The sequence below is a fragment of the Colletotrichum abscissum genome (genome assembly GCF_030869225.1).
Source record: "Colletotrichum abscissum strain IMI 504890 chromosome Unknown Scaffold_34.1, whole genome shotgun sequence".
NCBI lineage: Eukaryota > Fungi > Ascomycota > Sordariomycetes > Glomerellales > Glomerellaceae > Colletotrichum > Colletotrichum abscissum.
The window spans coordinates 159,891-185,381 of NW_026850254.1; the positions used below are offsets into that span (position 1 = coordinate 159,891).

Genomic DNA, 25,491 nt, shown 5'->3' on the forward strand with positions numbered 1-25,491 from the left:
CGTCCTCCCTCTACACTGACACGAGGACATGATGCGCACCAAGAATGAACAGGAGTCAACGAAGACTCGTAGTGTTGAGATATCCACCACACCGGACAGGCTAGCCCATACACGAATCATGCTTCGCCAAGGAGAGCGCGGCCGTCACAGCTGCTGGGCACCAGCGCCACTGGGTTCGTTGTGAATGCCCGTATCACAGGAGAAGGGCGTGGCCCAAAGGGCCACAGTGGATATGTTGCATCCCTTGGATAACAGTAGGCGCGCAGTAGGAGAAGTAAAGATTGCCTCGAATTCTGTTGGTATATTGGTGGCAGGAAAGGGGATTCTGAAGTTCGTTTGGCGCTGAGGCTGCATTTGATATTGCAATGCCCATCAGGGAGATCGCGTGTAGGGGTGGGAGAGACAAAACGGCCAAAACAACAAAATTGCAAAAACAACAATGAGCCGACCGATCGAGGAATCGAACTTGGATCCCGAAATAGACAGGAGTCTTCACTGCCTAACCGGGACCTCTGCAGTCCGATTAACCCCTCGACCATACGGCCCAGATACTTGTTGTTACGATCTGGTGATGATTCATCGGCTATGGAGCCTCGCAGGCGGGCTGGTAGTGTTCTCAGGATGCTTCCTTCCTCAGGCTGAAGGCATAGAATAAACACTTACCCGAATTGTGCATGAGACACAACTAGATATTGAAATTGAATAATCCGTGGCATTCGAGTGAGACGCTTTCCCATCCAAAAGGTCCCATATCCTCATCGGCTTCTATGTGCCGGTCTTTCCTTCCGTGCCACGTCCCCTTATCCTACCTCTTTCCCAAGAAAAGTGCCTCAAGCACCTAACTCCGGCCATCAAAGTCATACCGGGCAAGCACCGGCCCGCTTTGATAGTAGGTTCCGTCAAGACTGGAGCAGGAGCATGGATGAACTGCAATTTCCCGACCTACACCAACGCGCACTCCTGCCATGCGGTTGATTGTCCCATTGATTCGTGGCAATCCTCCCTTCTCAACACACCTTCCCAATGACAAAGTGACGAGCCCTCAGGATCCCGCATCAGGGACATTGGGAAACTTAGGTAGGAGCCCGATCTGCGAACACTCCCCGGACATGGAAGCCCAGCAACGTGAGAATCAAGTGACGATGGTTGATTATCCAGCACGACATGGATTTCATCGCCTAGTCCTCGTGAATCATTGCATTCAATCTCCACCTTGATAAAGCCGCAAATGATAGAAAAATCAGCGTGTACCCTGGATTTGTAAACGCAGCACAGATACATCTTGCTGGCGTTCAGAGCTACGGGAGTCTCATCAATCCCGGCTGCGCTACAGCTCGACACAGTATTCCAAAGGTCCATATCTGTTGACGACACTACGTAGTGACAGACAGTCCGATCAGGGTCTTGGTCCATGATGAACCCAGTCCAACCGTTAGGCTTCCTCGTGTCCTGTTCTGGACGTTCTTATTCCGCGTTGAATTTTTGCTTGATAACACGGTCTTCGGAGGAGCGCTCGGTTCAAGGTATATAATTAGAGCAGAAACAGTTTGGGAATGCTGAAAGACTGTTTATCCCACACCTGATCACATTTCAGAAAAAACATACGTGTTCAAACATCCGCTCATCTTAGGATTGTTACTTAATAGCAAGAACGCTGTGAACATTGTTCTTGGCGTTTAGGTAGTACTGAATATCACCATTCGTTCTTTGGTACCTGCGCCATGACCAAAATACCTTCATACGGATATCCAGCTCGCCTTCTCGATACAGCCTCATCTCCAGGAACTTCTTCGTTGGTACGTTCGTATCCATCGAAGGAGCCGCAAACCAGATTCAGGCCGCAGCCGAACTACCCGTTCAAACCCCCAATTAAGCTCAAGGGGTGGCCAGCCATTGCCGCCAAGTCACACAAGCGGAAGGTCCAACGGCTGGCGCCTCAATGGTTCAAATGGCTGCCCTCGGTTCAATGCACGATTGTGGTGCAATCTGCCCAATAACAACTGATTCAAATAAGCCCCAAATCTAGGGTCCTCAGGTTTGTTCGTAGATGGGATCAAATGAGAGACACAGACGCATGTGGCGTGCTTGGCCCTCGGAGGAAGTGGATCAAGCATAAGACACGGGTTCGGCGACACTCGACTCATGCCGTATTTATAGGTAGCCTGGTCTAAAGGTCGACCAAAGCATGTTGGTTGGATCAAGACGGGACTCGAGGAAATGTTTGCTCGCAGAGATGCCTTTCACGAAACTGCAGGATGAGGCGTAAAGCCAAAGGTCTAGTACCTATGCATCCCGTAAGCTCCGTGAGACAACGTCGCAGTAAGCTCGAGAGGTTCCACCGAACAGGCGCAGTCGCAGAGCTCCAGTGATCCATCGCCAAGCTGCTTCCTTGCCACAGTGGACACTGGAACACGTTTTTACTGCGCAGGCCAACCAGCGACCCGCTGCCGTCTGAAGAGAGTTGTGTTTTGTGGATGGCGAGGGGAAAATCTGGGGAGTAAGTGTCAAGTACGTAAAAGAAACTGAGGTTAACTGGTATGCGGACCGGCGATTCAGTTTCCATCTCGTGTGCGATTCCACTTCCCCGGAGCCAAAAGGACGTTTGACAATCGTGGCGTGCTTTTTCTCTCCTTGCGCGGTGGTGTGTTCCTGGACACGCTATTAGTCACAACAACTCCCCCGCATCTCAGTCTCTGGGCAAACTCGAATTCGAAAAGCAGTGACAGGCTACAGAAGGTCCTCTGCCACCAACTTGGGTAATTAGTTGTGAGCCAAGAAGATGGTCGCTGTTGAAAGCTCGCTTGGATCGCCAATCGCAAGCTGACTGGGCGACTGGGCAAAGTACCCGTCAATATGGTATGGCCAAGGTACCGTGATTCCATGGCTTTGCTCGGCGCATCCAATCGAGGCTGCACACCAAGACGATCGAAAGCCTTTGCTCTGGGTCAAGCTTTGGGCCCTGAGATGCCATGAAATGCCATGAGATGCCAAACTCTTGGATTTTAGGGGGTCTCCAACGACATGTCTTGGAAGTCTGCGGTATCGGGCAGGATTCGCAGCATCTCAGAGTGTTCATCGTAGATACGCCTCGAAAAACCACACTTTTGCAGATTTTTCAGAACTTTTGGCGAACCATAATTGTTGGGTGATGGCTGTGTGATTTTAAGTTGGGCGACAAGAGAATGTGCCTTCCCGAAGCGTCGCTAGCCCGGGTAGATTGAGACTCTTGGCGTCAGCGGTCGTGATGGACAGAGAGAACTCAAAAGTTCGTGTGCGCAACAGACGAGACTTCAGCCAGCTCAGGTGTCTGGCATCTGGCGCATATTAGTAGGTCTTGGCTCGCGTCAATCGAAAACGCCTCATTCAAAGAATATGGCCGACAGATAGCCCGTTCCTAACCGTGATTGCCATTGATTGTCCAAATAAACCGCCGCAGTGTCGTCGCCACGGGGGAGGAATGGTGCTGATAAGCTTTGCCACCCTCCCCGGATGCGCCCCGGGCGCCTCATGTCAACGTATGCCAGATAAGGCCTCAAGAGGGCGCAAGTGCCAGCCAAGACAATTGTCGTTTGGGTCAACCTTTAGTGACATATTGAGGCAGATATCCGAAGCCACGGAACGCCAATGACATTAGGTGCAGTCGCGGGTGGGTTGGCGTGCTCGGATGACACGACGGGAGAGAAAAGATGGGCCGTTTCGACCGAATCGAGACATGTCAAGTTCAGATGTCCTGAATCGTGGCAACGAAGTGGGCGCATTGCGAACCTTCGACCAACGAGGCCATCAAGACAAAACCCGAGTGACAGAGCGAATGACGGCAGAGCCGACTCTGGTACTCCGTATCGATGGTAGATATCGTGACAAGGGATGGTGGTGGTGGGCGGGGAGCGCCAGGTTCGCCAGCGGTGCTGTCACTGTCTCTGTTTTGTTAGCAGATGCGTATGACACACGCACATCATGTACCATGTAGGATCGCCCATGAAAGACTGTTATCTTTGCCGAGACTTTATTCCCCATATTTCCCGCCAGAGGGGGGAATGTTATGTGTGTCGTAGACCAATTGCAGCACATGGTGATGCGACCCCCAGGGATGTGGACGGCTGAGGAGGAAGCATTGCGTGGGTATTCGTAGAATTGTAGGCCCTTCCTTCAAATGGCAAGCACCAAATAGCGTAGCTCGACCAGTCTGGCGGTGGGTTAGGGGTAAACAACGCGGCACAATCGAGTCGTGTCGGTCGCCCCAGACTGGTAGGCCAGGGGTCGAATCGCCAGAGTTTTGCGCAATCAATCCAAACTTTGAAGGGTGTCAAAAGCGCCCCCAAGTGGCAGTTGGAGCAGGGTGACGGGGCAGCGGCCGGAGATTGGGCGTCTTGTGTGTGACGCGATGGGAGATGGGTGGTCCGCTTCGTTTCCTGAGTGGCTCCCCCTCACAATATTACGGTTGGCTGTACGGATCCCTCGCTTTTCGAATAGGCGTATCGCATCACAAGACGGAACTCGAGGACGCAAAGGTTCGATGGTGTGGTTGGGCGGCCTGGCGGCATTCTAGAAGGATTCCTTCGCCTAGTTAGCGGCGGCCTCCCTGTCCCGCGGCGCCCGCCCCTGCGAGGCCAATGGACGCGCCGAAAGTCAATCAGCGATGAGGTGTGACGATTCCCGTCAGCTCACAGCGGATGATCGAGGGTCTGATACTGATTTAGATCCTTCTTCGTACACCGCAAGGGGATCGCACTTTGTAGAGACGCGCTGGCATGGTAGATGGCAGCAAATGCTGGGCAGCCCTGGTCACGAGGCGCTGGGCCAAGAAGCGCAAAGAGGCAGGAGAGAAGCTGGAGACCGGTGGCCGGGAACCGAGGAAGCCTAGCAGCTCCCATCGGGCTGGCAGCCAAGCCGTTACATCTGAGGATTCCTGTCGAGATTGGTTCCAATAGGATTGGATGAGATTTTGCCTTTGATACCTTGCCTGTCACGAGCTGTTAAAAGTCGGAGACTCAGGGAATGGAAGCGTACTAGGTAGGTATGCAGAGAATAGCAGTGAATGGTGACGGTCGCACTGCGAGATCCATCAATCAAGCAATAACGCCCCAGTTCTTGGTCCTTCCCAAACAGGAAGCTCGTCAGGATGGGCTTGGATCGTGAGGTACGGCCAAGAGACACCAAGCCGCACAGCCCTGTTCCAGAAGACCTTGGCTGCAGGTCGGTAGCTCCAGGAGGGAGCCACGGCCTTGGCTCGAGTAGACAAGCTCGCGTAAAGTTGAAAAGTCCTGCGTGTCAGAGACTGCGATTCTCTGAAGCCGAATTGGAAGTAAATCGGGTAGGGAAAAGGAAGAGAAGAGAAGCAGCAGGGTTCGATCCTCTGTAAGTCTGATACTCGGAGGCAGGTACAAAGATACGTACAGGTACGGATACATGTACTCCGTATACCTCGACCTACCTAGGCACAGAGGAGGTACCTATCGAGGTCTGCAGGAAGGTAGGCGGGCACTTGTTTAAGGTGAGGAAGGCATGCAGCATGCAGGCGGCAGGTCGCGCATTCCATTCTTGGGGAAGGAAGGTGTGGTGGAGTACCGTTCATCCCTTCTGTCACCACTTGTGTCCAGGACTCGTCGTCGAAACGGTGGTACGAAGTACTGTACACCAGGCTAGCTCATCTCAAATTCTTACTCCTCACTCTGAACTCTCAAAAGTCTAATAACAGTGTTTGTATCTATCACTCCACCTCGATGGATCTTGCTGGCTCACAGACAAACATTATCTATCATACGGATATCGCATGGACCATTCCTCGCCCCATCCAACTTCTCATCGCGCGGCCGTGCCCCTCCTCACTCCCGGTCTCATGGGTCGCTCACTCCCCCGCTTGGGACGGATCTCCACTGATAGCGTGTCGGTGGAGTGAGATGGGCGCCCGTAATAATTATGAGTGTGCGGCGTGCGCACTGCGTCCCCTGCTCAGTGAAACGTCCCGAGCAAGTGAGAATGAGTGCGTGAGAGTATGAGAGGAGCAGTGAGACTGAGAGTCCGGGCCAGTCAAGTCCAGGGCAAAGGCCCGGCACCGTCCCACCCCCGCGCGCCACTACCAAATCACTGTCTTCCACTTCTGCCAAATCAATTTCCATCACATGGATCCATCCGTACATTTTCCAACCTGAACATACGTAGTACAGATATCGCAACCCATCTCCAGCCGGCACCGTCCACCAGCCAATAACCCTTCTGCCAAGACTCACCATAAACCATGACCGGTTCTTCTAATCACTTGGCAAAAACCCCCCCATTTGCACCGTCTGGCATCTACGCTCCCCACCGAGCCCACCTTCTGCTCTCAGAAAGCTTACTGGTTTCTGCCAAGCCGCTGTGTTGCCTCTGATGGGACATATCCGCCGGTCGTCGACGTCTCTAGACCAAGAGACCCGAGAGAGACGCCTGCACGCTTCGTGACCCTCAGAAGCATCGAGCCACGCACCGCACCGTTGACCGAACACATCGCATCCCTCCCAGCGGCCAGTAAACAGCATGCGAACCTCCGAATCAGATCTTTTTGTCGCAGACCACTGGCCTGCTTGATGGGGCCACCTGAAATGCCGCGTCCCACAGTCTGAAGGGCAAGGCTCAAGGCTGAAGCGACAGAAGCGGTGTTTGCCTGTCTACCGAATCTGCCACGTAGAGTGACACCGATGCAGCCCTTGGACGTGAGGCGAGTTGACGACGTCGCGCTGGGCTGGATTTGTGAGATGCTTCAACGATCTCGTCCATCCCACCATCTCCGAGGCCTTGCCATCTTCGTCTTCCACGCAGCTTCCATTGCTTCCGAACACCCACATGATACCTCACATCCGCCATCCGCATCCGCATTCTCATGTACGATGGAAGTGTGCGTAGTGTGAACCTCTGCCGTGGGCTCTTCCTATCTGTGCTACACTACGTACACTACTGCTAGATGCCGGCCGTCCCCTTCACTCCCCTTGGCCTACCCTTCCTTCCCTCCCGTCTCACGGCTGACCGACCGGTCCAACTACCTGCCAAGACTGTACCGGAGAGACTCGTCTGCCTATCCGTCTAGACCTCTCATAATCTAGGTCACCTTCCTCCTACCTCCTGGCATTTTCTGCAAGCTAGCGGCGCAGCTATCATGGGTGATTTCCCGGGGAGAAGGTATCCCGGAAACGAAGACGCAGACGAAGAAGATGGAGAAGAAAAATAACAAGGGACTAACGTAAGACAGGCAAGGTGCTCTTGGCAACTTTTGTACTTCTGTAGATACTAGAGACAATGTGCTCCCTTCATCGGGAAACCATGTACAATGTTGGCAGGGTAGGGTCACGGAAGGAAGAAGAGGAGGGGGTATTGGGTCGTTCCCTCATGCCGGGGTCTCCCTGGTCTCTCTAGTCCATGTTGCAGCTTCCCATCCGTTGGATTTGCGCCGGTGAGGTGAGCGCGTCCAAGTTGGTTGGTCCCCTTCTCGTCCAGCTCCAGCTCCAGCTTCTCGCCCGAGCCGTATGCTGCACACCTCCCTCTCTGTCTGCCTCGATGTCTCTCGACGGAAGTCTCGAGGGGCTTTCCCTCACGTTTCCTTTCTGTGCAGACGTAAAGTGACCCTCCCCATCCTACCATCTGCCTTCCTGTCGTACCCCTACCCATCTCGCCAGGACGTCCTACCCATCCCACACACCTTCCCGTCTTTGGTTTGGTCCGTTTCTACACATCCAACGACTTTCCCCCGGTACCTTTACAGATACCCTACATGGTACTTTTACATGGGGCAATGCACCTGCACATGTCGTCGCTCCCGTTGTCCTCGTTGCGCCTGGTTTGTTCCTCCCCCTCTGCCTTAGCTCCCCCGTCCCCGTCTCCGTCTCCCATCCCGGGTGCTGTCTCGAACCTTTATTAAACGGCATCCCGCGCCGCCTCCCTCTCTATCTCGCCCCTTCTTGTTGTCCCTTCCACCCCTCATACTCTTGTAGTTCTTTACAGAGTAACACCAGCTTTGTTACTCTCCCGTCGTCGACAAGGGCAAAGGTCACGACAAGCGCCAACGCGCCCTACTTCTTCAATAATCAGTCTCTAGCCTCTGTCCAGAGCTGTCGAGCTTACTCTTCATCATGTCCAAGGAGGATGCCCAAGTCGGCGTGGTTCCGCCCACGTACGACTCCGAAAAGGGCGCTCGCCACACCGCCGGTGATGGCCACGTCCCCGAGAACTTTCGCGAGGATGACTTCATGACCCGCAACGGCTTGAACCTCAAGAGTTTCCAGCGCCGTGAGTACATTCCCCTTCAACCTCGTTCAAACTACTTTGCGGCCTGTCTCCAGCGGCCCAGTATCGCCTCGCCTCGCCTGGGTACCTCTTCAAGGATGGATTGCTAACACGGCATTCTTAGGTGACTGGGGAACCGGTGACACTGAGCTCGACCGCTCCATGAAGCCTCGCCACTTGCAAATGATTGCCATCGGTGGCTCCATCGGTGCTGGTTTCTTCGTCGGTTCCGGTAGTGCCCTGACCAAGGGTGGCCCGGGCTCTGTCCTCATCTGCTTCTTGATCGCCGGTGTCATGATCTTCAACGTCGTCTACGCTCTCGGTGAACTCGCTGTCCTGTACCCTGTCTCTGGTGGTTTCTACACCTACTCTATTCGCTTCCTTGATCCTTCCTGGGGTTTCGCTATGGGCTGGAATTATGTAAGTCACTTTTCACCGCACGGCGCATCGCATCGCAAAGCTCTAACATGTGGCAGGTCTTCCAATGGGTTATCGTCTTACCACTCGAACTAACAGTCTGCTCGTTTACGATACAATATTGGAACAAAGATATAAGTGTCGCAGTATGGATCACCATCTTCTGGCTCTTCATCATCTTCGTCAACGTTTTCGGAACCTTGGGCTTCGCCGAGGAAGAGTTCGTCTCCTCTGCCTTCAAGCTCTTTGCCACCGTCATCTTCATGGTCGTCGCCCTTATTCTGATCTGCGGCGGTGGCCCCGAGGGTGGAAAGTACGATGAATACTGGGGTGACCGTCTCTGGAGCGACCCTGGTGCGTTCCAGAACGGCTTCCGTGGCTTCTGCTCTGTCTTCGTTACCGCCGCTTTCGCCTTTTCCGGTACTGAGCTTGTCGGTCTCGCTGCTGCTGAGTCCGCGAACCCCGCCAAGTCCCTTCCTGGTGCCATCAAGCAGGTGTTCTGGCGTATTACCCTGTAAGTCCTTCTCAAGTCAAACGTTTAGAGCTCCGGCTAATCATACTCATCAGTTTCTACGTCTTGGGTCTTACCTTTGTCGGCCTTCTCGTCAGCTCTACCGATGAGCGTCTCCTGAACTCCGCCAACCCCTACGCCGATGGTGTCTCCCCCTTCGTCCTGGCCCCTCTTGATGCCCACCTCTACGGATACGACAGCTTCATGAACGTTGTCATTCTCGTCTCCGTTGTCTCTATTGGTGTCTCTTGCGTCTACGGTGGTTCCCGTACCTTGACCGCCCTTGCCCAGCAGGGATACGCTCCCAAGATCTTCACCTACATTGACCGATCAGGCCGCCCCCTGCCTTCCGTCGTCCTCAACCTCGCTTTCGGTGGCCTGGCTTACGTCCGCATGGCGTCTTCCGGAGGTGTCGTTTTTGACTGGCTCTTGTCGCTTTCTGGTCTTGCAGCCCTTTTCACCTGGGGCTCCATCTGCGCCGCCCACATCCGGTTCCGCTCTGCATGGAAAGCTCAGGGCCACACCCTCGATGAGCTTCCCTTCCAGGCCATCGGTGGTGTTGCTGGCTCTTGGCTCGGCCTGCTCCTGATTGCCATCTCTCTGATCGCCCAGCTTTTCGTCGCTATCTGCCCACCTGGTGGCGGTTTCGCCACCGCTGAGGACTTCTTCAAGGCTTACCTTGCCCTGCCCGTCGTTCTCTTCTTCTGGGCTTGCGGATACCTGTGGAAGCGCAAGGGATTCTTGAAGCTTTCCGAGATCGACCTCGACACTGGTCGCCGTGAGGTTGACTGGGATGAGGTCAACGCCTACCGCGCGAAGGTTGCCGCCTGGCCCACGTGGAGACGGTGGGCAAGCACCATCTTCTAAAAGACTTCGCTGTCTTTTATACTTGCTGGATTGTCTAGCACCAAAGGGGAGGAAGCATCTGGGGAAGATGTAAATAGGAGACGTTAGCCCAAGAGCAGCTTTGGCTCTAGGCGTATCTCACTATCATGATACCTATCTATTTTCTGAACTTGTAATCAACAATGATGTCCCTATCATGGGCTTCAATACAGGGTTTTATTGAACCATATCTACTATAGTGCCATATACGCGCCTGTGATGATTTAGTGTGTAGCATTAAGCATCATGTGTGACTGTACTCATACGCTTCTGCCGGGAGGACCTCGATTCTGGGTTAGGTCCTCGTCAGGAAATCGGCGATGGTGCCATTTTACCCCGCGTTTACTACATCCAGACCAAAGCACCCAGAGGTGGAGGCTCCGGTCACCAAATAATGTGGTCTGCATTCCGTTCCTTGCACGGAAACACGATCAGATTATCATCGCTCGATCGGTCGTTGCAAGAAGGTTTATGGAAGTGGGTTAGCGTGGGCTGGCTGATGCCGGCCTCAACCCCCCCGGAGCATGGAGGCTCCACAACGGCCCGAGGTGGACGACGCTATCGACGGGTGGCTTGGATTTGTCGCGTGCCGAAGTTCCGGATAAGGTCCGATAGAGGGATGTTGAGTGGTTGATTGCGGGCGTGAAAGGATGGGAACTGACTCTTTTCTGTAGACGCATCAATTCAATTTTTGGCGTGATATTCTCCTGTTATGGATTTCGTGTAGAGCTTGCTAGTAGACAGATGCGGATCGGAGAAGTGAGGACGACGATGCTCTTCACAGGCGATGTCAGACAGGCATGCCTGGCCCCTGCTCGAATGGAGTATGAATCTTTCGTAATGCCTGAACGCATGCTTCAACAATCCTCGATTGAATGGACGGTGAGAAGATTGGAATTCACATAAGTCTTTCTTCGATCCATTACATGCGCTTCTCAAAGGCTTGTCTTCACGGGTCTCTTGTGTTCCGGTCGGCCGGGGGAGTGGATACCTTTTCCGCACCGGTGGTGGGGCCGGAACCTGTTAGATCTCCGGTGCCGAGCTGGACGTCAAAGCTGGGCTCAACGGTCTGCCTTCAAGGCTGGCGCAGACATTCTTCATCGTGTCAGGTCAAACTGGCTCGGCGGCAGAGTTGTTGGAGGTTAATAATCGATTCTCCCTAATAGCCTACTAACCCTCCTCAATACTAAACCCGGGGCAGCTTCAAGGGATTGCACGTTGCGATGTTAATCATGTTGTCCATCCCGACCATAGCGGTCTTCAAAGACACCTTGCAATCCAAGGTAGTCAGTCATCCACCTCGCACCTCGCAAAACAACTAAAGTTGACTGCAACATACAGAACAATCACCCTCAAAGCTTCGCCCCCTCCCGCAACCCAACCTCAATAACCCCCTGCACCGCACCCGGCACCCTCCAAATCTTGACGACCCTCAGCCCGGCCGACCCGACCAGCGCCCTCCACTCCTTCTCCGTGCGCTCCTGCGCGGCGCCAAACGCCATCATGCTGATGTCGAAGACGGCGGCGTGCGGGTGGACGACCCGGACGTCGTCGTCCATGATTTGGTCGTGGATCAGGATCCTGCTGTTGCCCCCGGGCTTCAGTGCGGCCTTTTGCATCTCGAGAATTCTGCGGGCTTGTTTGTCGGGCCAGTCGTGGAGGATGTGGTGCATGTAGTATGCGCGGGCGTCTATTGTTTCTTGTGAGCCTTGTTCAAAGCTTCAAGGAGATGGGAGCAGGGGTCGGCGTACGCTTGATCGGCTGCGGCGTATAAAAGTCATACGCCACCTTATTGATTCCCTTCAACACATTCGTCTTGTCATCCGCCAGAACAGATGGCAAATCTTCCAAATACAACCTCGACGCCGTCTCCGGATGCAGTTCATAAAAGGCCTGCAGATCCTGTCCCACGCTGCCACCGATATCCACCAGCAGCGGCGAGCCCGGGTCGTCGTCGCCGGAGCCGCTGTCCAAGAGGGTGTGGCTGGGGAAGATGGCCGTCCACCTGGCCCTGTTGAGCGTCGTCGTCCGCTGGAGTGTGTTGAATGCCTCGCTTTGTTCGGGGTGGGCTTCGAGATAGGCGAAGAGGCCGCCTTGCCAGCCGTGGGCTGAGTCAAAGACTGTTTTGCGGGCGCTGCGGGGGCTTCTGTAGGATGTTTCGCGGAAGAAGATGGGCATGTGGGTGAACATTGGGACTGTGTGGTCGTAGCTTGCCGGAAGTTAGAACTGCTTGTGACGGAGAGAGCTGCTGGGGGGACAGGAGGGGATGAGGATGTTTGTCTTACTAGAATTTAGCGGTGGTGCTAAAGTTCGAGTCCGCAAGCTGGTCACAGAATCTCGTGGGCTTGTAGGTCTTGTCTGAAGTCATCTTTACGATGTTATTCGAGACCAGTAGGCGGAGGAGTCGATCTGGGAGAATATGAGATCCTGCTACAAGGTACCCGAGACGGGATAAGTCACAAAGTAAAGCGGCATCGCAGGACCCCTCCGCGAGGCCCGTTAGCTGAGCACAAGTCATGGATCTGCTTCCATCAACCTTCCATTTCTTAAAGATGTTGAGATCCTGCAGTATCTTGACTGATGCTAGGACAGCCGGCTGGTATATAGTTAAGTTAACAAGCTATTCTGAGCCGTCCCCGTGAAATCAGTGACACTTACTTCGCTCAAGAAGAGTCTCACAAACGTCTCCCAAGGAGATTCGACATTCATCGTGAGCTCATAAAGCTTTAGAAGAACTCGCGATCTGTCGCCCTCGCTGAGGTCTTCGACCGATGTAGAAAGGGCTTCCGCTGAGCGTATGAAGTCTCCGACAGCATCATTCTCGTTCATTGTGGATGACATGCTGACTGTTTGTTAAACTACCCTGTTTTCGCGTCAATTTTCAAATTGGTCGCTTTGGCCTTTTCCTCGAGATGGCTAAGACGTCGACTCGAAGCAGGAAGTACAAAGCTTAGAGACTTCTGGTGAAGCTCCAATGATGGATTTCATGCTCCAAAGAAGAGAATGAAACTGCCTAGGGCAGCAAGCTCTTTATTAGAAGAAGAAGTAAATACGTTGCACCAAGTCCTAAGTCCCCACCGAACACAGAGACTTGATTTGTAAGAATCATGTGCCATGATCTGCGATGGTATCACCAATATCCATATACTCCTCGTAAGCCTGAACGACGAGCGGGGGTAATTGGAGCGGGATCGGAGTTTAACACCAACATTGCTCAAGAAAGTCAAACATCCCCGGAGCTTGAGCTTGTTTCAAACTCAATGTATGAGGAGACGTTATTTCGTCGTATTTGATTCGCTGGAATGTTCAATTGAATGGTGACAGACTCTGGATTGGATATGGAGAAGAAAAAGGTGGTGTGGTCTTCGTACATAAACTACTGTGATTGACGCCAGCGCTCGGGATCTCCGACTAGTAGCATATGACATTGACAAGGCCCGATATATGGGACGAGAGAGAGGCGGAGACTCGGGCAAACATATCAACAAATTTGAAAGCAAGTTGTGACCATTGGAGCTGCCGGGTGACGCAACTAACATAGGCTGAAGAGCGGCCCAATATGAAATACCTTGAAATTCGTTCCCACTCTGCGTGAATTCGTACCCTCATGGTAGGATGTGTAGAAAGAGGCGAGATGTTGCATGGCCGTTTTGGGTTACACACAACATCAGATCGCCACATATACTCCTGATATGCAACAAGACTTCTTTCCTGTTTGAGGAACAATATAATGATGACTTCAGTCCTATGGATCTTCCTGTTTTATGCGCAAGGTAGTAGTGGTAGTTTGAGATGAATTGACATGTACAGTGATCCCTCTCCATAAGCCGAGAGCCTGCAATCAATATGAAAACATCTCCTCTTCTTCTTTTTACTTCTACCAGTTATTCAGTTCAATGGTTAGCTGGGAGTCTCCTGCCTTCGACGGACTTATAGACTGGGGGTATGGTTCCCCGTGCCGATAGCGAACGCGTCTGGAGTTCATCTAGCTGAGTCTTAAGTCGTCCGCTCCGCAAGTTGAACTCTAGAATGAATAAAGATATGCGTAGCTAACGGGTCTAAGTTCCCGAGTGATAAAGTGACGGTCACTAACCGCATAGGAATGATATATATTAGAAGCCGCTGTGGGACTCCTTGCGGGCCCCGATCGAAGACGTGAAATATATCGCCCAGGCTACGTGAAACGTTCTTTCTAGGAACTTCGTTTGGTAGTTTAGATATGCCGTCATCTCATTCATCTCATCATCGCCTACGTCCCGTGAATGGTTCATGGGGATCGTTGAGGGCAATCTTTCTCATCACGGGTCGTGTTGCTTTTTTATCTGTCTGGAAGTTCGCTGCCACCGTTCTGGGAGGAGATATGAGCCTGCATAAAATCGGTTGCCATTGCCCAGGGAAGCGGCAGAAGGCACCGTGTCCTTTATCGAGAACAACCGTAATTCCGGAAAAGATATGAGCAACGGCCATTTCGAGAACATTGAGCGTTGGTTATACCATGATAAACAGAGACTCAAAAGACAAAAGAGTTCACCCCCCCGGTGGCGAACGGGGGCTACATCTCTGGCGCACATGCTGGGAATTTTTTGTCGACTCGAACACGGGACCTCTAAGCCTTCACCGATTAGGCTGTTCGTGGACTTCAACCACTCCACCACTCAGCCAGTTTTGACCTGACCCCCGAGGGGGCGCCCGCTGGCTGGTGACGGGAATGGACTTGAGGGGGGGTATAAAGGGTTTTCGCGGAAGGTATGGGAAGGTATGGGAAGGTATGGGAAGGTATGTGAAGAAACGGCCTAGCCAGCACCTGCCTTACAGTCGCATGGATGTCATTGGGGCACTTCATGACATTCACGACAGATCCTGTGGAAGGAGGCAGAGATATTTCATTGTGGATATTCCGTGGGAGACATACATTCCATTTTGCTCAGGCAGTGTTGATGTATTAAGCTATCAATGTCCGCCATCGGGATGGTGATGATGGAATCTATACCTCAACGCCGCCTAATGCACAATCTAGATGCACCCATCTTTCCTTCCCTTCGTCAATCGCCGTATCCTGCCACCCCCGTCTCAGATCACTGCGTCTTCGGCTTTCTAAGCGGAGCAGTGACGGAGAAGGAGACTATGCTATACTCAGTCTTCTCGGCATCCCGCTTCTCAATAGCCTTCTTCTCCTCCGCAGTCTTCTCTTCCTCGTCCTTCTTCTTCTTCTTCTCGTCCTCGTCGTTCTTCAGCTCCTTCACGACATTGCCGTCACCATCAAGCTCGACGACAACGTCGCGGGTGTCGAGGCTCCCGTCCTCGGTGTACATCCACATCTCCTTGAGCTCGCCACGGACGAGACCAGTCAACCAGAGGGAGCTGAGAACGCCAGGGACGAGGTACAGCAGCGCAGGCTGGCCGTGCTTGAAGACGACCAACATGACTAGTGTAGTCACCATGCCGATAGCGTAGCCAACCAGGGAGGCGTAAAAGTAAGTCTTGCTGAAAGTCGATCCGCGCACGGTCGGCGGCGCTGTCTGCTTTGCAGCCTTGAAGAGACCCAGCCACGAAGGGGCGGACCAGAACCAGTCGCCCCAACAGTTGGTGATGTCGAGGTACGGGGCCTTTTGCGCAATGTGCTGGGTTTGGCTCACGGTGACCACGTCGCCGGAGGTCGCGTCGTGCTGGTCGGACTTGAGATCGGTCGGGATATACTTGATCTGGCGCTGGTAGTGAAGCCACATGTCGAAGCGGAGGGCGAGACACATGACAATGCCCGGGACGACAATGTCTCCGAGTCCGAGAATGCTGGACCTAGCGGCGGACTGAAACTGGAGCTTGATGGGCACATCGAGCTTGGTGGCGACGGTGATCATGTAGGGGCTGGTGGAATGTTAGATGATGTGGGTTCAAATATCACTTGCAACTGTGACTGAGATGCAACTTACGTGTAGAAGACCATGATTATGTCGTAGAAGAAGAGTCCGATCAGCACCAAACTTCCCGTCGCAAACGTCGTCGGGGACATCATGAGGAATGAGCCGTAGCAGAATCCGTAGCCCATGAAGTTGGACAGGAATGGCGAGCCAGACATGAAGTAGGCCACGACGGTGGCGATAGCCAGGTTAAGACCAACGACGTGGAGGATAGTCATATGGAACTTCTCGCGAAGGAGGCCGTGCAACTTCGCCTTCACCGTCCACTCATCCGTCAAGACGTGGCGCAAGTCCCATAGAACCCGGTTGGTCTTGATGCTGTTGAGACGCATAATGCTGCGCAAACCAAAAGGCAGCGGGTTGCTCTTCTGGAGAACCTGTGCGTTGTTTTGGTCAACCCCGTCGCCTGTGACCTTGATGAAAGCCTCATCGTCATCGTTGACGTTGTAGAGTGAGCCATCGTGGTGGAAGTAGTTGGGGAAGACGAATCCGGTGGCAACCCGCAGTGAGTGTGCGATCAGAGTCGTCAAACTGGCGACACCCATGACAGACATGTAGACTCGGAGAATCTTGTTGAGGATGGCGGGGTCCTGGAGCCATTGGATGAGGTAGTAGAGGCCGATGAGCATGGTGCCGGCCAGGATCGGGAAGAGAATGGCGTCGGTAGGCATGAGACCCTCCGTTATAGGCTCGTCCTCCTTGCGTTCTTTTCCATCATTGCGCTTCTGAGGAGCGGCAGAAGGTGGGCGGCGGAGTGAGCCGTGGGCGCCAATGTAAATGATGGCTAGGGCGCTGAAGATGAGCTTGGCCTCCATCGTCAAGAAGCTAGCATACTGGGTGAAACCCCATTCCACAGCGGCAGCGGTGACGTTTCCAGCTGTCGAGTTGCCAGTGAGGTTGCCGGTGAGGTTCTGGGCAAGCTCATCAAACGGCGGGTTGATGGGGCTGGGGACCGGTGAAGCCATGTCGTCGCTGTCGCTGTTGGTGTCAGGCTCGCGGTCGTTCCCGGGTGCTAGGATGAAACAATCGGTATAAGGACCGAGAAGACAAGTACAATCGTCCAAGGCAAGTGAAGCTCGTGATAGTTGTCAGGATGAAAGAGGCGGAAGCAGAATGTGAATGAATGAGACGATGGTCGTTGAGAATGGCAAACAGAAAAGCCAGATGCCCGTAATTGATTTATGCCCTCGGAAAGGACCACTGGCGTTTAAATTCTGGATAAACGTTAGAAGAAATACTAACCTCGCCAAGAGTATTCTGCTTCTTACCAATTAGTGAATGCAGAAGTTGAAGCCACCTGTTTTTGGAGATGGGTCGGATGAAAGACGACACGGTGTTTCCTGCCCTGCCTAATAAGAAAAAAGTGAGAAGTCAATTCTGTAAACCGGTCTCCGCCCTGGCCAGATTTTGCTTCGAGTGACGGGATAGGCAGGCAAGTGGGAAGTGTCCTTGGTTGAGACGGAAAGGACTCTGGACGTCCTAAGAAAAAATAGATTCGCCGTTTGGTTTATTTTCTTCGAGAGACAAGTCGCACCTTGCCCGTGTCCAAACTCTTGAAAGGCGGTATCGATATCCGTGCGGCGCGAGCGTTGCTGCAGGAGGTTCGCCCTGCGCTGGTCCAGATTGGTACGGTAGGTGGTTTGACAAGTGAGAAGTGAGGTAGGTACCTAAGCTATGCTCAGCTCCAGGGAAGGCATGCGGGGAAGAGAGGCTTCAGCTGCCATGACCCCCACCTCAGCGCTGTAAACCATTGACACCTTAAAGTACCTGCACGAATGTGCAACATTGAATAAACATCTACGAATACACCACAAACACTCAACCCCTTAGATCTATAAGGCAAATATCATTGAATTACAGACATCAGCAGCGTCTGAAGTGTACATGACCTAGTGGAGAAAGTAATAACGCGTAATTGGGGCCTGCAAAGGTTGCGAGTTCGGATTTGGTGGTCCTACATAATGCCACAGACTGCTCATTTTTTATTCGGCTTGAGTACCTACCTCCCCCCAACTGCCTTAGAGACCTCCAGCTTCCAGTGGCGCACCTTCACCCCAGAAGTGGCTGAAGCTGCCCCCTGGCCAGCCGCCATGGAAAAGCGCAATCCGCAATCGGGCGCGATCCGCGACTGGATCTGACTGACGTGCGACCGCAAAACCTCAATCGCATCGCATCGCCAGCCTCGCCCAAAATAATTATCCGTGAACCCCCTTCACCACCGCCAGCAGCACCACAGTCCACGACAATTCGCGCAGCAAGCACAGCTGTCAATCCCTCAAAATGACTACCAACGTCTCCCTCGAGACCTCAATGGTACGTCCAAACATCCTCTACACCCCATGACGTAGACATCAATCCAACGCGACAACCTCCCAAACCCCCAAGCTAACCACTTCTCCTCCAACAGGGCACAATAATCCTAGAGCTCTACACCGCCCACGCCCCCAAAACCTGCACAAACTTCGCAACCCTCGCAAAGAGAGGCTACTACAACAGCACCGTAATCCATCGCATCATCCCAAACTTCATGATCCAAGCCGGCGACCCGACGGGCACAGGCCGCGGCGGCACCTCAATCTACGGCGAAAAGTTCGCAGACGAGATCCACGCAGGCTTAAAACACACCGGCGCGGGGGTCCTCTCCATGGCAAACGCGGGGCCCGACACGAACGGCTCCCAGTTCTTCATCACCCTTGCCCCGACCCCTTGGCTCGATGGGAAACATACGATCTTTGGACGGGTCAAGAGCGGGTTGAGCGTCGTCAAGAGGATGGGGCTCGTCAAGACGGGGCCCGAGGATCGGCCGCTTGAGGAGGTCAAGATTATCAAGGCTTCTGTCGTTGAAGAGGGCGGCGACGAATAGTCAACGAGGTGGTGGTAAAGGTCTGCCTGCCTAGAGGGGCCGTATTGTCAGCATCTACACGGAGTTTGGCGTTTGGTCGAGCAGACCGTACCTTGGGAAAAAGTTATATCCAATCCATGTCGTCTACATCTTTCACGTGGTCATAAATCAAACGGAGTATGATAAATCACAAACTTCAAACTCAACGGGGGGAATCAATATCATTTGTCACAATGCCTATAAAATGTAGCCGCAATATCTAAACGCCGCCATCCGCCTCGCCAGGCGATGCACACGAGTATGGAGGGAGGAAACCTCCTCATCCCTAGAAGACCTTCCCCGACTGACTCCCTGACCATGCATTGTTGAGTATCGTGTATCGAATGTCGATCTTCTCGTCGACCAGGGCTTCAGATTTTTTGATGAGTACAGAAAGAAAACAAGAAAACGGCCAGGAACCTGGCTCTGCGGCCAGTCCCACGACCCTACTCTTTTGTTGTAGAATGCGGGCCAAAGAACTAACGTATGCCCCATCCCGGCTGATATTTGACGCCGGCTCGGGACACTGAAGGAGAAAAAATGTGGTAATGGATACAAAGGAGCGATATTAAGAGCGACGCCGTTTGTTGGCCTGTTTCTCATGCTCATCCGAGGCTCTCTTTTTACCTCGGGCTGGCGGCTGGGCCTGAACGGTAGAATGACTTTTGGCGGGCTTTTTGCCTTCAGTTGGAGGCGTTCGACTTCCAGTGGTCTTGGACTGCGAAAGCCCTCCCATGGATCGAACCGTGTCTTGAGAAGATCCTGGCGAGTTCGGTTTTGCGGCAGACCGACCAGAAGAGTTGCTTTGAGCGGAAGGTGTGCTAGAGACAGACGCCAGTCGCTGTCGAGTTGGCTGCGGCTGCGGCTTCGACTGTGGAGATGAGCGTTTGACTGACGAAGGCGCCGATGTGCGCTTCATAGCCAACAACTCGCTTGGTCTCCTAAGACCACAGCCGGCCGTCCTTTTGACGCTGGTTTTTGAGCTGGTCTTTGTGCTGCTCGTTGCGCTGGTCGTTTTGCCGCCCGTTGTGCCGCTCGTCGTGCTGCCAGGCTTCTAGTGTGGCGGCGACGACAATGTGCCAGACGATTCTGATTCTGCGTCTTCGTCCTTCTCTTTTCCGTTCCGGCCATTCTTGGATAACGGCGAGGACAAGGGCGGCTTGGCGGCACCGAGCTTCAGTTTCTTGGCCGGACTAATGCCCTTGGCCTCCTTCTTTTCCTTCTTTGGCGCAACTTCAACGGTGGAGTTGTCGCCGTCGTCTGCCTTTGCCTCACGACTCAAAAGTGAGTTCGTCTTCACCTTTTCCTTCTTAGGACCTTTTGTTTTGAGTATGACCTTTTTTGTCATCAAGGGTGTCGACTTCAACTTCTTCTTCTTATGGCTGTCTCCCGATTCGTCCTCGTCTTCAGGTGCCGCCACCTCCTCGCTATCGCGCTTCTTAGGGCTCGAGGCCCGCGATGCAGGCGCCGGTGTTGCCTTTTGGCTTGATGGGGGTGTTCCGTCGTGCTGGCTAGCGCCATTGCTGCCATTTGAGATCTTTGCCGCCGCAGCGCGACTGGCATTGCGTCCGCTATTTCCAATGCAAGAGCCCATGTGGTTGTTGAGACGGGTGACAAGAATGCATCGTTTGCACTTGCTGCAGGTGGCGGAGGGAAATGAAAGCACGTTGGCTGGTCGCGCTTCTCCAGGACCGGCTGACTCGATATTCGGATCGGGCTTCATATCCTTCTTCTTCTTACCACGGCCGGGACCAGGCTGAACCCAGGTCTGCCCGTAAATGTCGTAGCCGGGCTTGTCAATGTAGGGGTGCTTCTTGCAGTAGATGACGCTTGGATCGGGCTTTCGCGCGCCTTTGCCATCGGTCGGATAGAGCAGGCGAGGCAGGTGGCATCTGGGGCACAGGATCTCGGATGTGGTCTTGAGGGGGTTGCCCTTGAGCAGAACCTTGCCGTCTTCGTATATCGCAGCGTCGGTCTCTATTCGCACGTCTGGCTTCGAGTCGGGGGTAGAGCTCTCTGATGCATCGGAAGCCAGCTTCTCGACACGAATGGCAGCGGTAGACGCTCTCGCCATTTTCTCGTCGCGGTGGACTTTGAGTAGCAGGTCATGTACAATGTTGTACATGAGATCGTCGAGGACAGCGTGTGCCTGTTGCCCAATAACAGACCATGGTCAGCATGGTTTCAAGTCATCAGCCATGGCGAACAGTCGCCCAGCCCAGCCGCAGCGATTCGTAGAATCAAATGGCCGCGATGATTTGAGTGAGACCGGGGAAGGAAGGGGAGGGCAGGGGATGGAAGAAGACTTACAAGCTTGTCCATATTGCCAGCGTCGTCGGGAGCGACAATCACTCCAGCCTTTCCTGTATTGGAAGCCATCTCGGCGAGGCCGACGGAACGGCGCACAGAGGCTGAAGGGAGTAAGATGCCGTCGTGATCGCAGCCTCGGAGGGCGGATAGCTTTGTGGTCGTGTGCAGGAAGAAATGTGGTTTGTGGAATCTGAATCGGGTTGACGGGTAACTAAAATAAGGTGCCACACGGCCGGTCGAGGGGCGGGTGGTTCAGCAGCCGCAGCAGTGAGCACTGAGCAAGTCGTAGTAGCAGCAGGTGCAGTGCAGGGGGAGATGAGGTCAAGCTGAGCAAATGGAAAGGGACGACCGACCGACGCCGCCGCCAGGGAAGGGTTAGAGGGAAAAAAGTTTCGGAACCTTGCTTTGCTGAAGTAATAGGTAAGGGTGCAACAGCGATGGCGAACAAGCAACGGACACAAGGATTTGCGGTTAAAGTGTAGGTAGGTTGTCTCCGATGAGCTAGGGGGTCGACTTTCCCTTTGTCGTACCACGCGAGAGGCCCTATGCCGAATCTGGATAGGACGGGGGGTTTGAAGGTGCGAGGCGAGAGAATCCGATGGTCGCGGCCAACGTCGGTGTTGGTTGACTGGCGGAGCAAGTAAGGTAATTGGTTTAACGGGTGAGATGATAGGTAGGGAGAGAATTGCTCGGGGTTAGGTGAGCAAGGTAAGATCCTCTCGAAGCCCGGTGTAAGATGAGATGAGGTGGTTGATGGGGGATTGGAGAAGGAGAGAATGCGAATTGGGTGGTTTTTCCGGATTACCTTAGCAGATTGCTCAGGCATCTTTGTCAAGGGAATTGCGGGAAACAGCGACTTTGGTAGGAAGCCCGGAAGCAACTTCCCAAAAGTGTCAACGTCGATCTGCGGGCCGCCTCACTCACAAGTTCACAACCACTTGCAAATGAAGCAGGAACCCATCGGGCAACCTACAACCCAGTAGCTTCCTCACAATAATTACCTTACATAAGGTATAGTAAATGCAACAGATAATAAAGTCCAAGGTGTCATATCTTCAGTTGGATGGCTTCCGTTGTAGCATGATGTAAGCATCCTTCTGGAATCAAGACAAAAGTCCAAAGAGAAATCATTGAGCGGTGACAACTTTCCCCAGACTCTTCCACCCTCCGATCCAACACGGCACCCGGATTCTTTGCAGATAGCAACGAAATGATAACCCTATGCACCCATGCACTTTCAGTTACATCCACGCTGCCAAACACGCTCGCAGAACAGGGAGACGGGCTTGGATGTCATCCCATCCCATCTAAGGATCCCGTCATGGAAACTACGGAGCGGATACAGTGTCCCCATCGGCGCATGCATGTGCCTGACTTTAGTCCCCTTTTCGCCTAGGTGCCATAGCCAAGGTGCACAGGGGTCCAAAGGGCTAAATACCGGTCAACAACTACCCTCAACATGAACTTCGTTCCGGGATACTTTGATTGGAATACCTACTCCGAGGACATCCTCAGACGACTTGCAAAAAAGCCGTAAGGGAGGGGACGACAGAGTCACTGATAGCGGTAACAAGACAAGCTCCGCATATAGTGAGCGGCTATGGTTCTACCCTCCACCTCGCGCTCTCAACCTAGGTAATCTCGAGAGCAGCAACTACCTACCTCAGTTTCTGTGGAAGAGATCGATTCACCTACTAGGTGTTGTGTTGATAGTTGATCGGACCTCTTTTTTACCCTCGCCGATGCACTCCCTCCTTCCAAGAGAACACGCTGGTGAGTATGCAGCAGACATCGTCATTGTCGAGTCAAGACGGCGGTTTGCCAGGGGTTCGCTATTGTTCCATGATTCGTTCAGAGAGTCTAACCATCCATCAGTCTCTGAAGTTCATGCAGTAGTTTTTGGCACTACCAATCCCCGGCGCTCTTCCAATTGGTCTCGTGGTCTCTTTATACAAGTACGGAATACGGAGTGCATGTAATACAGGATATCTTTAGCACAACACCATATCTGATATTCGTCTCCCTGCAATTACTCAAGGGGCGAGCCGGTGGAGTCTTCGCTCTCCCGCCGGAGCCTCCAGAGCCGCGTCTGACCGCATCTCTTAGACTCTTACACAGTAGTTGACATCGGGGCTGACCGAACGCATCTGTCCGTTTGAGCCTCTGAGGGTGTACGAGGTACGGAGTACCTGTCTCCTTCCAGAGACAGCCCAGGGAGAAGGAGCCACCAAACCTAAACCGAGTCACGACTTGCACCACCTTCCGTCTCGCTGCAAGGAACCGTCTACCTGCCCTGCAAGCCGAAAAAAAAGTCGCAACCATTCAGAGACAGTGACTTCCTAGACCTCTCGCCTAACTCCCCTTTCCCCCTTTCCCTGCATTCATCGTCACCGGATTATTAGAAACGAGACATCACCAGATCCCAAACCAGACTCTTCAAGTACCGCACGCGTGTAAATGCCCACGCCTAAGCGCACGCGCAACTGGAGTTCTGTCTACTCGGGAATTATTTGACAGAGTATCATCCCTCCAGCTCGAGTGCTCAATCTACCTTGCTACCCTGCTGCTCCACATTTTCTTTCGCGCAATCCTCCCTCCAGTCTCGACAACTCACCTATGAATACATTTCCCTCCTTCACAAGTCAAGCAAACGAACGATCTTCCGCCCAACACACAGCATGTCTCTCCCCCAGACCACGACAATGAAGCAACCACCGACCCAGTCCTCCATCAAATCCTTCTTCCAACCCCGCCAGCAACCCACCTACGCTCCGCCTCCCCCAGCGTCAAAGTACGCCCCCGCGCCGTCATCGAATGGAACAGCAGCTGCCCCTCCTCCCACGACCAAACCCCCACCATCGTCAACAACAACAGCACCACCACCACCTCCTCCTCCCAAATCCTCAGTGACGACGGCGACAACAACGACAACACCACCGAGAACTTCACCTCCAGCAACGACACCGCAAACATCACAACCGCCAGCCTCGGCGCCCCTCCACCCAAGCGCCTCGATCCGCCCCGTCTCAGACCAAGACCTCCAACCCCTCCGCCGCATAAACTCCCTCCTCCTCCCAGTAGCCTACCCAGAAACCTTTTACGCCGCGGCCTTAACGGGCCCCTTCTCCCGCGTCGTCACCTGGCGCGACCAACCCACCACAAACTTCTCTCAGGAAATCGTCGTCGGCGGCGTCGTCGCCCGCATCGAGCCCTCCCCCTTTCCGTCCGCGACCCCGACCCCGACCCGCCTCGAACACGCCCTCTACATCCAGTCTCTCGCCCTCCTCTCCCCATACCGCTCACATGGCCTGGCCACCGCCGTGGTAGACCATCTCGTCGCCGCGGCCGCAAACTCTTCCCCCGACGTCAACCTCCGCCACATCTACGCCCACGTCTGGACCGACAACGAGGAGGGCATGCGCTGGTACGCCGCCCGCGGCTTCGAGCGATACGGTGAGCCACTGCAGGGGTACTATATCAAGCTCCGACCGGACTCAGCCTGGATCGTCCGCCGCGCCGTCGGTCCTCTTTCCATCGGCGGGCAGCAACAGTCCTTATCCTCTGACAGAGCCACGGCACCACCGCCGATCCCAGGTCCCACCGCCGCCGTCGCGAACCTGCCACCCATGAATGGAAGCAATGGTGCCGGCGGGCCCCCTCCTCCACCGTTGTCGAGGACAATCTCGGGCACATCCTTCCAGAACCGTCGCGCGGCGACAGAGTGGAACGATCTTCCCGACGAAATGGCATCGGCCAAGCTCGCGCCTCCCAAGAGCAGCGGCGGCTCGGGCGCGAGTTCCCGCAGCAGCTCGACAGTGAGGAAGAAGAAGGATAGATCCTACCCGGCTGCCGCTTTCCAGGGTTAGGCGCAAGAGGGGCGTGTGGAATTGAATCTTGCCAAGACAATCAGATGGCGGCAGGATGAAGAATGACAGTCACGTACAAATGGGAGTACTCAGGACACGCAGGATCGGCTTCATCCCAAACCCCGAACTGTCCCGAGCACTGGTTGACTCCATGGCATTCACCATCTAAATCACAAGATGCGAAAGGGGAAAGACACAAAATACTAGAAAAGATTCGCCCCCAAAATTTAGAGGCTAGCCTGCTATAGACGTTTTGAACTTTCGTTTTTAGAGAAAAATTAAAAACAAGACAAATATTTAAACAGGTAATGCGTTTTGAACAAAAACCTTTCCCAACGCAAGCAAGGTTATTCTGTTTTGCTCAGGCCCAACTCCGGTATTTTCCCCCTTTGTGTGTGTGGAATCATGAAGAAAATGATCAAATCCCCAATGCCGAAAACAGAAGAT

General features: G+C 53.6%; 9 protein-coding genes across 9 annotated transcripts; 4 read left to right on the top strand and 5 right to left on the bottom strand.

Moving 5' to 3' along the window:
* Positions 1 to 3,664: 3,664 nt before the first annotated feature.
* Positions 3,665 to 3,970, top strand: CABS01_11855 (uncharacterized protein; the record flags this gene model as incomplete). Its single annotated transcript, XM_060545209.1, has 1 exon — positions 3,665 to 3,970. The coding sequence occupies one exon, from the start codon at positions 3,665 to 3,667 to the stop codon at positions 3,968 to 3,970; it is 306 nt and encodes a 101-aa protein (XP_060397074.1).
* A 2,364-nt stretch (positions 3,971 to 6,334) lies between these two features.
* Positions 6,335 to 7,134, bottom strand: CABS01_11856 (uncharacterized protein; the record flags this gene model as incomplete). The annotated part of the gene is made up of 2 exons (XM_060545210.1): positions 6,335 to 6,721; positions 7,096 to 7,134. The coding sequence occupies 2 exons, from the start codon at positions 7,132 to 7,134 to the stop codon at positions 6,335 to 6,337; spliced, it is 426 nt and encodes a 141-aa protein (XP_060397075.1).
* Positions 7,135 to 8,102: 968 nt separating this feature from the next.
* CABS01_11857 (amino acid permease) lies at positions 8,103 to 10,051 on the top strand (the record flags this gene model as incomplete). Its single annotated transcript, XM_060545211.1, has 4 exons — positions 8,103 to 8,259; positions 8,381 to 8,676; positions 8,733 to 9,187; positions 9,241 to 10,051. The coding sequence occupies 4 exons, from the start codon at positions 8,103 to 8,105 to the stop codon at positions 10,049 to 10,051; spliced, it is 1,719 nt and encodes a 572-aa protein (XP_060397076.1).
* A 1,370-nt stretch (positions 10,052 to 11,421) lies between these two features.
* CABS01_11858 (O-methyltransferase) lies at positions 11,422 to 12,898 on the bottom strand (the record flags this gene model as incomplete). The annotated part of the gene is made up of 4 exons (XM_060545212.1): positions 11,422 to 11,759; positions 11,821 to 12,278; positions 12,355 to 12,665; positions 12,728 to 12,898. 4 exons carry the CDS (start codon positions 12,896 to 12,898, stop codon positions 11,422 to 11,424), a joined length of 1,278 nt encoding a protein of 425 aa, XP_060397077.1.
* A 2,246-nt stretch (positions 12,899 to 15,144) lies between these two features.
* Positions 15,145 to 16,952, bottom strand: CABS01_11859 (signal peptide peptidase; the record flags this gene model as incomplete). The annotated part of the gene is made up of 2 exons (XM_060545213.1): positions 15,145 to 15,934; positions 16,000 to 16,952. The coding sequence occupies 2 exons, from the start codon at positions 16,950 to 16,952 to the stop codon at positions 15,145 to 15,147; spliced, it is 1,743 nt and encodes a 580-aa protein (XP_060397078.1).
* Positions 16,953 to 18,267: 1,315 nt separating this feature from the next.
* Positions 18,268 to 18,850, top strand: CABS01_11860 (cyclophilin type peptidyl-prolyl cis-trans isomerase/CLD; the record flags this gene model as incomplete). The annotated part of the gene is made up of 2 exons (XM_060545214.1): positions 18,268 to 18,300; positions 18,395 to 18,850. The coding sequence occupies 2 exons, from the start codon at positions 18,268 to 18,270 to the stop codon at positions 18,848 to 18,850; spliced, it is 489 nt and encodes a 162-aa protein (XP_060397079.1).
* Positions 18,851 to 19,436: 586 nt separating this feature from the next.
* Positions 19,437 to 19,904, bottom strand: CABS01_11861 (uncharacterized protein; the record flags this gene model as incomplete). Its single annotated transcript, XM_060545215.1, has 1 exon — positions 19,437 to 19,904. A coding segment is annotated over one exon (468 nt), but the record flags the coding sequence as incomplete, so codon positions are not given.
* An 18-nt stretch (positions 19,905 to 19,922) lies between these two features.
* Positions 19,923 to 21,388, bottom strand: CABS01_11862 (transcriptional activator; the record flags this gene model as incomplete). Its single annotated transcript, XM_060545216.1, has 2 exons — positions 19,923 to 21,017; positions 21,179 to 21,388. Coding segments are annotated over 2 exons (1,305 nt in total), but the record flags the coding sequence as incomplete, so codon positions are not given.
* A 2,468-nt stretch (positions 21,389 to 23,856) lies between these two features.
* On the top strand, positions 23,857 to 25,044 carry CABS01_11863 (acetyltransferase; the record flags this gene model as incomplete). The annotated part of the gene is made up of 1 exon (XM_060545217.1): positions 23,857 to 25,044. The coding sequence occupies one exon, from the start codon at positions 23,857 to 23,859 to the stop codon at positions 25,042 to 25,044; it is 1,188 nt and encodes a 395-aa protein (XP_060397082.1).
* Positions 25,045 to 25,491: the final 447 nt, after the last annotated feature.